The sequence below is a fragment of the Amphibalanus amphitrite genome, unplaced genomic scaffold (genome assembly GCF_019059575.1).
Source record: "Amphibalanus amphitrite isolate SeventyFive unplaced genomic scaffold, NRLGWU_Aamphi_draft 000205F_arrow, whole genome shotgun sequence".
Taxonomy (NCBI): Eukaryota; Metazoa; Arthropoda; class Thecostraca; order Balanomorpha; family Balanidae; genus Amphibalanus; species Amphibalanus amphitrite.
This window is the reverse complement of record NW_024881700.1, coordinates 116,626-129,801: the sequence shown is the minus strand read 5'-3', so window position 1 is coordinate 129,801 and position 13,176 is coordinate 116,626. Positions and strand designations below refer to the sequence as shown.

At 49.4% G+C, this 13,176-nt stretch overlaps 1 protein-coding gene across 1 annotated transcript in view; it reads left to right on the top strand.

The window, feature by feature from the left end:
• LOC122385021 (ryanodine receptor-like) overlaps positions 1 to 13,176 on the top strand; it is an 84,765-nt gene that overhangs the window by 43,949 nt on the left and 27,640 nt on the right. Inside the window, exons 55-64 of the mRNA XM_043372969.1 lie at positions 2,935 to 3,050; positions 3,422 to 3,567; positions 3,834 to 3,904; positions 4,101 to 4,166; positions 4,374 to 4,453; positions 4,834 to 4,995; positions 5,305 to 5,461; positions 5,812 to 6,011; positions 6,339 to 6,734; positions 7,323 to 7,412. Of these exons, the coding sequence (XP_043228904.1) occupies positions 2,935 to 3,050; positions 3,422 to 3,567; positions 3,834 to 3,904; positions 4,101 to 4,166; positions 4,374 to 4,453; positions 4,834 to 4,995; positions 5,305 to 5,461; positions 5,812 to 6,011; positions 6,339 to 6,734; positions 7,323 to 7,412 (1,484 nt within the window). The remainder of the gene's footprint in view (positions 1 to 2,934; positions 3,051 to 3,421; positions 3,568 to 3,833; positions 3,905 to 4,100; positions 4,167 to 4,373; positions 4,454 to 4,833; positions 4,996 to 5,304; positions 5,462 to 5,811; positions 6,012 to 6,338; positions 6,735 to 7,322; positions 7,413 to 13,176) is intronic.

Sequence of the window (13,176 nt, the reverse complement as noted above, 5' to 3'; positions counted from 1 at the left end):
GGTAAGCATCATTTGTAACTGCCGCTTACAAAAGTTAATCGCTGTCAATGCGCACCAAGTGAGGGAGGGGACACTGCGTTCTCCGGGTAGCGCCGCCGAGTTCAGGTCACTGAGCCCCAGCGGCCGTCGGGTGCCGAGCACCGAGCGTGGTTTCGTGGGTAAACATGCGCTCGGTACAATGATTGTACTGTTTCTAAGAGCTCTTGGTGGCTTTTTAAAAATACTATGGGTGGATATTGATCAGAAAAGAATACTCTTCCAATTTACGAAAATTTGATTGTTACACGTTTACAATCGTCTCTGCCAGAACAGTTGCCCACCAGGGCAGAATACTGGACATCGCAGCTTTTATACACACGGCTACAACTCCGTATATACGAAAGGTACGGAGACGGTGGCTCAAGTCCATTCAGCGGTGGCTCCATCTCGACAGAATTGACGCAAGACGTAGGTATACAGATTGTCACGAACTTGATGCGCGGTTGGCGCGGTCTTGTCCCTCCATGCCCCTCCTGAGTGCTGAATGGATGTAGGGGAGAGTGGGGTAATTTGGCCGCTTTTTTTTTTAGAAAACGATGTAACTTAAAATTGACGTCACATTTCTGCATTTTCTCAACGCTGGCAGGTGTCGCATTCATTTTACTTTACTGGACAGTGAACTTGAAATGATAGAGTAATTACTTATATTGAAATTGTGACGTATTACAAAGATCTGCAAGGCGGCCAAATTGCCCCACTAGCAGGGTTATTTGGCCGGGGGTGTGGGGCAATTTGGCCGGTGTTAGTTTGCGGTCAGGATTTTCTGTTATATTGCGAGTCAGCTTCAGATTCAGCAATGACGTGTGTCCTATGACGCATTTACCACATTTTGGAGGTTGACTCATGGGGTCACAGGGGTCAAAATAGCCAAATTAGCGGCTCTAGATGCGAAGACAGTTTTTTACGAATAACTTTTGAAGTAATCAAGCTAGGCCAAAACTTCGAGTGCCATCGTAATTATCTCGTCATTCCGCATCAAAACATATATGTGTTGACCTCGAGAAGTCAAGGTCAAAGGTTGACCTCAGGTCACGTTACCTCAGGTCGCTTGACCTCAAGGTCACGTGATTTCAAGGTCATCATGCATATCATTCGATGCGCCTTGGCGAGCTGAACAGAATGAGACCATTTGTGTGGCTGTACCATTTTTATGTAAGGATTTATTAGCAAAAAACGTTTGGTAACCTTTGATGACGTCACATGCTCTTACAGTTGACCAATCGGAAGTAAGGCATCAAAGTAGTCAAAGTTGGTCATGAATTATGTCATTTATGGTACAATTGACCATGGAAACTCGGCCGTCCCAGCATAGTGACCATGAGCGCACCGGCCAAGTTGCCCCGCTAGTCCCGGCCAAATTACCCCATATTGCCATTCTGAAAATTTTTGTGTATAAAGTCATCACGGCTATACGGAATTAGATGAAATTGCTCTTGGAACCGCTGAACACCCCCAAGAACGGCGCTATAATGTCTGAATTCGTTTTTAGCCCAAATACTACATGTTATACAACTTTGTAAACAGAAGTAAAAGTTACCATTTTCTAATGAAATTAACGTTTTATTAATTTTAAATAAAACTACGAGGGGCAAAGTTTTGACATTTGTCCTCCAGTTATTTCTACCCATGACAAATGAATAGAGACTAGATTATTTCACTCACTTTTATTAGACATCGTACAGGTGGGGGCGGCAAATTTACACCACCGGCCAAATTACCCCACTCTCCCCTTATTTTAACGGGTCCGGCACCAGGGCATCTGGACCAGGGCACTCGGCATCTAAATCGGCCATCCCCCGGTATCTGAAGACTTTACCCTGAAGCCGAAGCCGCTCAACCTCAGGCTGCAACCCTGACTTACCGTCATCCATAAGTGATGCAGCTGGATTTCGACAAAGCCCACCAAATCTGGACCATTCAGGACTAGAGATTAAGACTTATCAATGATGAGGCCGTGAGGCGATATTAGCTGTTTTCACGACGGCCATCTGGTACACATTTGGTTCACATCCGGTGCAGATTAGGCGCAGATTTGGTCAAATTAGGTTCAGTGTGTCTCTTGGTAGCTATCAGCTAGGGTTGTACTAATTGCTTATATGCCTCCTTTGTGTATTATCAGAGAGCATCATCGGTTAAAACACTGAAATAAATTCATAAAATAAAGATATTAGCTGTAAAAGAGATAAGGTGCAGATTTGGTCAAATGAGGTACCTACACTCGCCGGATAGCCCGTCGTGAAAACGGCTATTAGAGCTCTTCTTAGTCACTAACCGTCCCGACAACCAGTTCTGGGCCAACAACAGCTCAGAGGCGCTACACCGTCGAGATGGTGAAGCACCCACTGGGCGCTGGGGATTCTCGTTTGGGGCATGATGGGCTACAGAGGCCTATTTGAGCTTCACCAGGTGCCGCGGGGACAGACCACGTGGCCGCTGATAACTTGTCAGCGAGGTGCTGGAGAACACTGACGCAACTACGATGCAATACATTTCGGGACACAAGTACAACATCCCGCAACAATTTCGTGACACCCTGTATTCGTGACCGTGGAATGTGTCACATGTGCCCACAGGCCACAACACATGTGAAATGTGTTGTGGGCACAGTCACAGTGGAACGTTTATGATCAACGCCTGTAGTCAACAAAAACGGTGGAATATATGGAAACTCAGGCATTTTGCAAAATGCCTGGCAGGTCAGGCATTTTGTAAAATGCCTAGGCAGTTTGCAAAATGCCTGGTGGGTCAGGCAGTTTGCAAACTGCCTAGGCAATTTGCAAAATGCCTGGCCGGTCAGGCATTTTGCAAATTGCCTAGGCATTTTGCAAAATGCCCGAGTTTTCACTTTGCCTGTAACATACTCGCTCAATCATATGTGAATCGTTTCTTTTCCAGGCCGGCAAGTCCAACTTCTTCAAGGCGATCGGCGTGGCCAGTCAGGTGTTCAACACGCTGACTGAGGTCATCCAGGGCCCGTGTGTCGGCAACCAGCAGGCGCTGGCCCACTCCAGGTCAGGTCCCGGGCCTCTCCGGCGGGATGTGGGCAGCTACGGGGCTTCCGTTACGGAGAGAGCCAGGGGGTCGGCAGCGTCCACTTGGTCGCTAAATGGAAAAGACCAGCGTTAGGACGTCGGTAGTCAGGCTTCTTCTACGATCGAGCGATAAAGGTTTTGTGATATACCGTTCGCTTGGCTTGCAGTGCTGCTGCTGCATTACACTGGCAGAGAATGCTGACGGTTGTGGCTTAGAATGTCTGATATACGTTTTATTATTTAAGTACTCATGGTGGACAGTGGCCGTATATTCTCCGATGTTTATCGAATGGCTGGTATGCGTCTGACGTGTGTGGAGGTCTGACACCGCTCCCACCGCTGCTGCCCAGGCTGTGGGACGCCGTGGGCGGCTTCCTGTTCCTGTTCTCGCACATGCAGGACAAGCTGTCGCGCCACGCCAGCCAAGTGGACCTGCTCCGTGAGCTGCTCAACCTGCAGCAGGACATGATCATCATGATGCTCTCCATGCTGGAAGGTCAGACACGCGGAAGACCCAATCTGGGGCAGTGCTGACAACCTTGCTTTGCCAGAGCACATGCTTCGTCGACAAGCACATTTTGATTTTCGGGCTCATAAATTTAAATTTTACGCCTCATAGGTATCGGGTTTGCTTGTGGTCAGAAAAAAACTAATGCTTGAGGGATTGAGGGACAACCATGGAATTGAGTTGCATCTTCTGTGGGTTTTGCTACACGTAACACGACACGCTCTAACCGTGACCCTTACTCTCTGTTCGTTCAGGAAACGTGGTGAACGGCACAATCGGCAAACAGATGGTGGACACCCTGGTCGAGTCGGCCTCCAACGTCGAGGTGAATAGCACGGCGACAGGCCCGATCGACACGATGACGTGACAGTTACACTATTATTCTCCGTGGATGATACTAATTTGTCACTAATGGATTATCTCTGCATAGTTGTAGTCCTGGGTACGAATCGACTATGGAAGTGACTAGTGAGGATGCTTGGTTTTAAAATGAATTTTACAAATTTACGCTCTGTTCTCAGATGATTCTCAAGTTCTTCGACATGTTCTTGAAGCTGAAGGATCTGACCGAGTCGACCAACTTCCAGGTATGCACGCGACATTATATATTGATGCATTGGTCGTCAGTGTCACACTGGTTTGTTGCTGATTACTTCGATTTTCATGGCCATGCCTATACTAAACGGAATAAAAACAGTTATCTTAGTTAGTATCTGTGCAATGCGAAACGATTAAGGAACTTTCCATTCGGCTCTCGAGCGCATTAACGTCCCAATTTTCCCGTGCTTTCACAGGACATCGATCAGAACAATGACGGCATGATCACACCGAAGGAGTTCAAGGACAAGATGGAACAGACCAAGGCCTACACTTCGTGAGTATTCCACGTCTGAGCCATAGAAATTTAGCTAAATAACCGAACTTGAGGTGGTGCTATTTGTGCTAAGGGGACGCTCCAACAACCCAGAATTGAATAAGTTGTGTAAATAATTATTAACCCGGTTTACATAGCATATTTGACGAGGCTCTAGCTCGTTAATTTGGCGATAATTTCGATGCAGTGGTCTTCAAATATTTAGAGGGGATCATTTTGTAAATTGTTCAGCACCATTGGCATCTTTTGCAACATCACGGACGGAGATATAAGCTTGGAACAAACCCTATGTAAACGCGTCTATTGTTAGACCAGATGAACATGCCTATCATAGTGTCAGTAAGATCAACATCAATTGATCTGCTTTTATGCCATTTCAGTCAAGAGATCAACTTCCTGATCATGTGTTGCGACGAGAACCACGACGGCAAGATTGACTACCTGGAGTTCACCGAGCGCTTCCACAACCCGGCCAAGGAGATCGGCTTCAACCTGGCTGTGCTCCTCACCAACCTGTCAGAGCACATGCCCAACGATCCCAGGTGAGAACAGCAGCGTGTGTCAACGGTAATATGTTCCAGGTCCGGGCATGGAGATTCGCGTAAAGCCCGGACGTTCTCCAGACATGGAGTTCTTAATGTTTTAATTGCGGGGCGATACGCCTGAGTCGGACAACATTGTGATCGGGTGTAAATTTTGAAAGTTGCATGCATTGTTTTAGATATTGCAATGCAAAATTGGGTCGTGCATTTCAAGTTAATGCGAGAATTATAGTGCTTAGATCATCGCTGAAATTATCCACCAGAGCTCGCTCGTCATTCAGCCATGCTCGTATTTCTGTGTGTCGCCAGACTGGCCCGTTTCCTGGAGACGGCCGGCTCGGTGCTGAACTACTTCGAGCCGCTGCTTGGCCGTATCGAAATCCTCGGCGGCAACAAGAAGATCGAGCGCGTCTACTTTGAGATCAAACAGGAGCACATAGAACAGTGGGAGAAGCCGCAGATCAAGGTAAGAACCGTGAAAGAAAGGTAACAACCGTGGGGAAAAGGTAAGAATGGCGTTCGGCCAACCGTCAGAAACTACTACCAACCACTGTCGCCTCAATAGCTGAACATCTTTACGTTCTACATTCGTCTCTTGAGATCAAGATATTCTATGCTGACATTTTGCGCATTCAGTTCCTCGCTTGCGTGCTTACGTTAAACATTTTTTTTTTGTAATTTGTATTACAAAACAAGTCGACGAATCGTTTCCATCGCCTCAGTATGTATTCCCGCCCTTGTTTTTTCACCATTGCTTAACCCATGCTTTGGTTGTGTTGAACATAAACATCGTTGACGACTGCGGTGTATTTGCAGCAATCGAAACGGGACTTTTTCTACCAAGTGGTGACCGAGGGTGGCGACAAGGAGAAGCTGGAGCTGTTCGTCAACTTCTGTGAGGACGCCATCTTTGAGATGCAGCACGCCACCAGCCTGATGGGGGAGGAGGAGGACGCCAAGCCGGGCGGAAAGAGCAAGGAGACCTTCGACATCCTCAATGCCGACGAGGAGGAAAAGTGAGTCCAGGGCGATCGGGATGAAAGACTTGGCGCTGTAAAGGAAGGAACGATAGACATTGGTGCAGGCTTTGAAGCGCCAGAACCCGATATATGACGCTACAGCTATTGTAGGTTCTTTTGAACCCGTTCATGCTCTGTACCACACCTCTTCATACTTGTTATAGGCTCATTTTTAGCATTTGTTTTGTTCCCGCTTGGTTGTCGTGTCATAATCTTGTAACAGCTGAACGAGGCTTGCTGGGTTGCTGGTTTTCTATGCAGATAATGCATGTAATTAGCCTCGGACGCCACAACACTGAAACTTCCTCCCCTATCTGCCCCCAGGAGCGGCATGGACCTGGTCAAGTCCTACCTGGGCAAGCTGAAGGACATGCTTCTGGGCGGCCTGAGCGCCATCGCACCCGCCAATCTCCGCCGCCGGCTGGCCGAGCTCCGCCGTATGACTGCCGTCGAGCTCCTGCTGGCAGCCTTCCGCCTCGCCTTCCAGCTAGTCTACTACACGGGCTGGGCGGCCGCCGCTGTCATCAAGTACGTCCTGGGCGTCATCAACGCGCTGATGCAGGGCGAGCGGCTGGAGAAGCCGCCCGAGAAGAAGGAGGATGACGTGTTCGGTCCGATGACGCTGGCGGTGACGCCGCCGCCGCCGCCCGTGATGCCGCTACCAGAGCCGGGAGGCAGTCCGCCGCGGGATGGCACGCCAGCCAGGATGCTGGATGAGAGGTGAGGACTGAGGAGGATGGTTGTGGTGGAAGGGGAAAGGGTATGGAAGGGAGCTGAGCGAGGCGGTAGACCGTGATACTCGGGGCTACATGAGGCAGAAATATGAAGAATTAGGCTTGCACCTGGGGTGAAGTTAGGTCAGATGAAAAAAAAAGCAGTGGGACGGTGAATGGAGAGGGTGAAATGTGCAGAGTATAAACCAGGGTATATGGTAAATTGATAACAGAAGCTGCTTCGGGGACTGACTTACGATTAAATGTGAGTAGTTTACAGGCTGACCGCTTGGCTGGCTTTGTAGACAGCTTGGGGCCCTGCTCTGGGCAGTATAGGCGACAGTGCTGTCCTCTATTCCTACCTGTGGGGCTAGTGGTCGGTCGGGCGGGCACAAATTCTATCTACCAGCCTTTACCGTTAGGAGGCATGGTGGTTCTAGGCAATGGCTAGAATTACGAAATTGACTGACATGTGTTTGTGCTCCCAAGTCATATTGACATCAATTTTCTTGTACCGCGATACTCAAATCGGCTGTCAGGGTATCCAACCCTCTGTGACTGGTGTATCTAATCCCGTTCCGTCCGTCGCCGGCAGCGGTCGCGAGATGTCTGAGCCGGGCGCCACCCCGGCCGAAGGAGCCGAGACCACCGAGGAGCCCAAGTCCGAGGTGGTGTCTGCCAAGGAGTAAGTACTGCCGCCCCTCACACACATCCTGCCCCAACCATTAGCCTCAGAACTCACGAAAATCCGAGGTGGTGTCCGCTGAAGATTGAGTACCGCATCCCTTAAATTCATCACTTCCTCAGTTGCAGAGCCCACAAAAGCCCAAATTGGTGTCCGCCAAAGGGTAAGTTCTGCCCCCCCCCCCAGCCGCAAAAATAAATTCTTGTCTACCAAGGAGTGAGTACCGTTGCCCCCATTCCAGTTGCAAAGTCGGCCCCTTTGTATGGGGCTAAGAAGGGGACGGACCATTGCCTAGAGCTTATCGAAAAGATCCTACCGTCACTTGATATTTGCAAACGAGCACAAATGTTTATAGGAGTAAAGTACCTGAGTTACGCCTAAGGGCTTTACAAATCTCGCTGAGGTACTTTATCGAATCGATTTTTTACCGGAATAGTTTTTTTTTCTCTCTAAGACGTAGCACAACACCACAAATGTAATTGTAGGGTTTCAAGTCAAGATTAGTGGTAAACGTACCCAATTGAATTGTAAATCACACCTCTGGAAGGCAGTATTACGGCACCAAATCAATGAGCGGTTTATTCCACTGTCCCGAGATGTATCGTGGCAGGTGGCTCGATAAAAAATGGATGAGACACTGTCGACATCGGTCATACGACACAGAATACCATAATTTGCGACTGAACCCAAGGTCCTATTCATTTCTCACAACTCTACATTTCATTAATTATTTACATTCTTGACTGTTTTACGCATAGGCCTCTGTAAAGGACAGATGCACATAGGTCTATGTCTTACGATGTATGAGTACGTAACGCGCAGCTAAGGTCTATGCTATTGTTCGCTTTAGGTCAGGGTAGCACTCATTGCTGGCAATTTACGAACCAGCACATCCGCCCAGTTGTTTACTATACGAGCTCTGTCCCACGGAACTTTACCATTGTCCCATGTAAACTCACCGTTTTGCCGTGGCTGAGACAGGATGATGCATTGTTGCGGTGCCGGTACCTCCGTAAAGGAGCGCCGTCCGTTCCGTACCCCTCGGCGCACACGGCATTCTGACCCGCCGCGGATTACTGTGTTAGTGTATTCATGTGTTGTGCACGTGCATACGACCCGGCACTGCCATTGCAACAGAGTGACCCTGCCAGAGCCAGACGGGGCTCCGTCACAACCTCTGTATGCATGGTGTGGTCACGCCGGGACAGTCCGTAAAGGACACAAAGTTGCCACACGCTTGCTACATTGTGACCCCTTACAACGTGGATAACTATTCCGGTTGCTTAATTTTCGGTATTGTTTTGTGACTGGTACGCAAAGAGTCGCTTTCATAGGTTTATCTAAAGGTTCAGGTTTGTGTAACAGTCCTTCGGTGCTCCGGAAGCATTTCCTGTCGATATGCCTACCTGCTTCATAAATGATGTATCGCTTTAATTAATGAGCCTGGAATGGCTCTTTTTTAGTCGTGGCTGCTCAGACATATGCTACTTCGTTTTTTTGCTGTCCATTTATGCCGTAATGAATATTCATTGCCTTCGACAGAGCTTCCTACATCGGCATGGGCTCCGACAAGGACAAGCGATTCCACATGACGGGATAACTTGTCTTTGACGGAATGACGAAACTCAGAAAATCATTAAGTCGGGTACCGATTACTACCGTTTTAAAAAATATCCTTATGGGCTAAGCCCATGTTTTAGTTTAGTTTAGTTTATTTAATTCATCGTCGACGGGGACACCCCATTTAAAGACGAAGTCCTACCTATAATAATACAATACAACAAAATGACAAAATTATTAAAATCACGAAGAGCAGCTGCACATTTAGCGGCTTCTCACATAGTCAACGACACATCTCCTGAATGTGCTAAAACCATCGAAAAACATATCAGATGTCGGCGAGGCCCTAAAATATTCATTGATCAGACGTGGTGCCCTCGTAAACAGACCATCTCTGACTGTACACACACGTGCATATGGCACTTGAAATAGCGATAGTTGGCGACCTAACCTAACAGGTACAGATATACAAAAACTCCGTAAAAGAAAAGCCGAATCGATCCTCCCTTTAAAAACATTGCGGATGAATAAAATGTCATGCTGCACCCTTCGAGAAGACAGTGCACACATCCGAAAGTGCCGAAGCAGGGCAGTGTAGTCCAAACTTTGAGAGGCTGTGGCCGGGGGAGAGCATCGGTTCAGCCAGATCAAAAATTTGTGTTGAACTCTCTCGAGTCTGGCTGTGTTTGTTTTTGATGCCCCCGACCAAACAACACTACCGTACTCGAGAATTGATCGAACATGTGCGTAGTACGCGACCCGTATGGACGATACATTAATTTGACGGCCAGTTTAAGGCTTTTGAAAAGTCCGAATCAGAAGCCCAAGTGCCCGGTTCGCTTTCTTGACGGTGCTTTCAATGTGGGAGGAAAAGGTAAGTTTTTGATCCAGGATGACACCGAGGTCCCTGATGGTGTCCACATGACGGTGACGAAACTCAGAAAATCATTAAGTCGGGTACCGATTACTACCGTTTTAAAAAATATCCTTATGGGCTAAGCCCATGCCCATGTAGGAACCGTATTTCACTATCTACTTGGATTTACCGTTACTTCTATGACTTTGACTGGGTTAGAAAATGGGCACGTGGAGCATGATATGGCAATTTCATTGATATGGCCCTTCATTGGCGTCTACTTTGGAAGAAATATTATGGGCTTTTGTATTCAACCTGATATGTGATGATGGTCGCTTTAGCTGACCTATGATCAGTCATTTACATAATTAATAGCCGTATGTAAGGCTACACATTATTCCCAAGTTCTAAGAAACCGAGTATGCCCTAAGATGGTAATTCGCACCTGAATTCAGTCACGACAGCGGCTGCTTCTCCGTTCTTGGCACATTTCATTGATCGAGTCATCGAAAAGCTACAACATCGCGGCAACAGTGCAATAAAGCCTTTCGCAATGAACTGGATATGGTAACATCTGTACGTACACCTCTGCACCCCCGGGCGCCCTATAATGTATTCAGAGAGGGGAGACTGTCTTTACGTGGTGCGGATGTTGCAAGCCTGCCGGGCCCGGCGCGTCGGTACAGCCGTGACCGGTCGGAGGTCACGCTGTTTTAACATCTGCGGATAGAATGTTCTGGACCCTGGACGTCACAGACCCCTCGCACTCTTGGGTCTGCGTCCTTCGCTTGTAGAAGCGGGAGTGTAAGCGCGAAGGTCTGCTCCGAAGGGGTGTCTGCATGCCTGAGAATGGTGGAAGGGGGAGCCCTCTGCGACTGACCCTGCTCAGCCATCTGCGCGCCATCTCCTCTCGCTGCTGCAGGGTTTCGGTGTCGGGCACTCCGCCTCCCCTCCCGTGGTTGGGTAACACCCTCTGCACCCGGGGGGCAGTGATGGGCGGATGTGCGGCGGCCAGCGGTCAAGGTCGGCAGCGCGGTGGCCGTTCTTGGCGGACACGCGTCTGCCCACCCTTGTCCTCGTGTCTCTGTCCCCTACCGGCAAAGGACACGGTGTGCCCACTCCTGTCCTCTGTGCCTGTCTCCTACCGGTGTCCGTCTCTCATAGCGCCGCGGCTCATTTACCGGCGGAACTGTCTGCCCGGGGCGGTCGGCCCGTCACGGGACGTGTCTGCCGCGTGTCTCTCGTCTCTCCGTCTCTGTAGATGTACCGCTCGAGGCAGGAGATGTTCTGTCACCCACCTCATCACGTGCTGTCGTTTGAAGCACCACACCCCGCGGTGCGCTAATAACGACCTCAGACGATGGTTTCGGTTAGAAGGTAGCCCAGAGAGGAGTGACGTGTAACCAGTAACTCGCGCAATGGAACTGTTCAGGGGAGGGCTACCTCGGCAGCCTTTCTGAGCCGCCGGCAGCGGCACTACAGGTGGCCACTTGCGACATCCGACAGTGGCCAGACGAGGACGATGGGGGCTATTCTGAGATGACGGTGGGGGGCTTGTACGAGTGTGGATTAACACAATGGCGGGAGAGACTGAAGAAGAGGCATACGGAGGTATTTGTAGGCATTACAAACGAGATGGCCTGTGGCATGTGGATTTCTTTTGGTATGATGTCTAATAGCTACCGTTATTCGGAGCTGGCGGTAATACGGAGAGGCAAGTTACTAGCTAACCTACCCATTAAATAACGTCATGCCGGAGGCAGTAATACGGGAAAACTGTCATAGTGATACGGGAAAATGGGATGGACGATGCAGGCATACTGCGCTGTCCACCATAAGGGTATGACCGTCGGTGCACAAAAACTACTAAATGTTCGGCCACTGATTTGCATAATTCGCCAACGTGCGACGTTATGCTTGTGCGGTCTGCATATACAAAACGGTCAACCAACCGACTGAGATAGTTTTTGAACGGTTCTATTGGTCCAATAAATAGAAAGCTGAATCCAGGCTTGGGCTCCCTGCCATTGAAACGATCACAACTACATTGCGCTTTGTTACTCAACCGTCCAAGCGACCATCGTCAGTTCCACCTTATATCCCTATATCGCTATATAAGCCCATCTTCAGTCGCTCCTTTACTCCATATCACACACTACACACTATCCTAACCCCATCAAGTATCGTCTTCATTGGGACGACGCGGTTGGGTTTGGTGCTAGATGGCATGCTCAGATGCAGTCTCCAGCGGCGCGCTCAACAGGCGGCGAGCGTGTATTGTCTCTCTTGAAAGTATCGCGACTCTGAGGGAAGGCGCCACCTGTCCCAGCCGCGGCTGAGCGGAAAAGTTTGAGAGCCGCTGGAAGCACTGACCGAAGCCTGACACGCGGAGGCAGCCAGCGCGGCGGGCCGGGCCGAGGGGAGTGGTTGCGGACTGCGGAGGGATAGGGGGAGGTGGCAGTCGCCGTCCGGTAACTTGTGATGGGAGTAGGCATGTGGTCAACGGAAGCCACCCTACCCGCAGAGGATTTATTGAGATTTGTTTCATTGCAAAGTTAACAATTTGACCTGTCATCGGCACAACTGTCACAGGTTTTTGGTAAAATCCGGAAATCCGTGGCCGAATACAAAACAAAACAAAATCATCAGTTGCGCCCGCTAACAGAATGCATCCGTGGTTGCAGATGCACCCGCGAGCGGATTCAAATCACAAAAATTATCTCTCCAGCTAATTTGTCAATTCGCTCTCTAGCCAATTATAGTCATATACCTACTTGAAGTTCTCTCTTTTGAATGAGCCGCTTAATGAACGGCACCAAAAAAGAATATTCACCGTTCAGCCGTCTTCTTTTTAAAAGCCCCATTTGATGCCAGGTCCCCCCCCTCCCTCATGACAAGTTTTACGTCGTTCAGAAGGCCTCTTCACAGAAAGGCTATGACGGAACTTTGCTCCGTTGTGATTTTACGCGTCACACACACGAGTGATTGGCGCCCACTAAGGCAGACCAATGAGCGCCCGGCTGGTGAACCCAAGCGGCGCCGGTATCCGCCTGAGGCGGGGGACGGGGTCAAGGCGAGCGATACGAGCATGACCTTTGGCCGGCCTCCACCTGTTTTCACCCAGTTGTCAGCCGCTGGTGCCTGCGTCATATAGCAGTTTTCCTCCTACCGCCGGCGTAAAATCGTGTTACAGCGTACTTTTATGATACAGGCCATGACCTCACTGCTGGGGTCCTCAAACTGAAGGGAATAGTTCGCCGAGCCGCCGCAGCCCATGACGCGATACTTTCAAGAGAGACTATACCTACCGCATGTGGCCCGAAACAGCGGGCAGGGATATTTTATTTC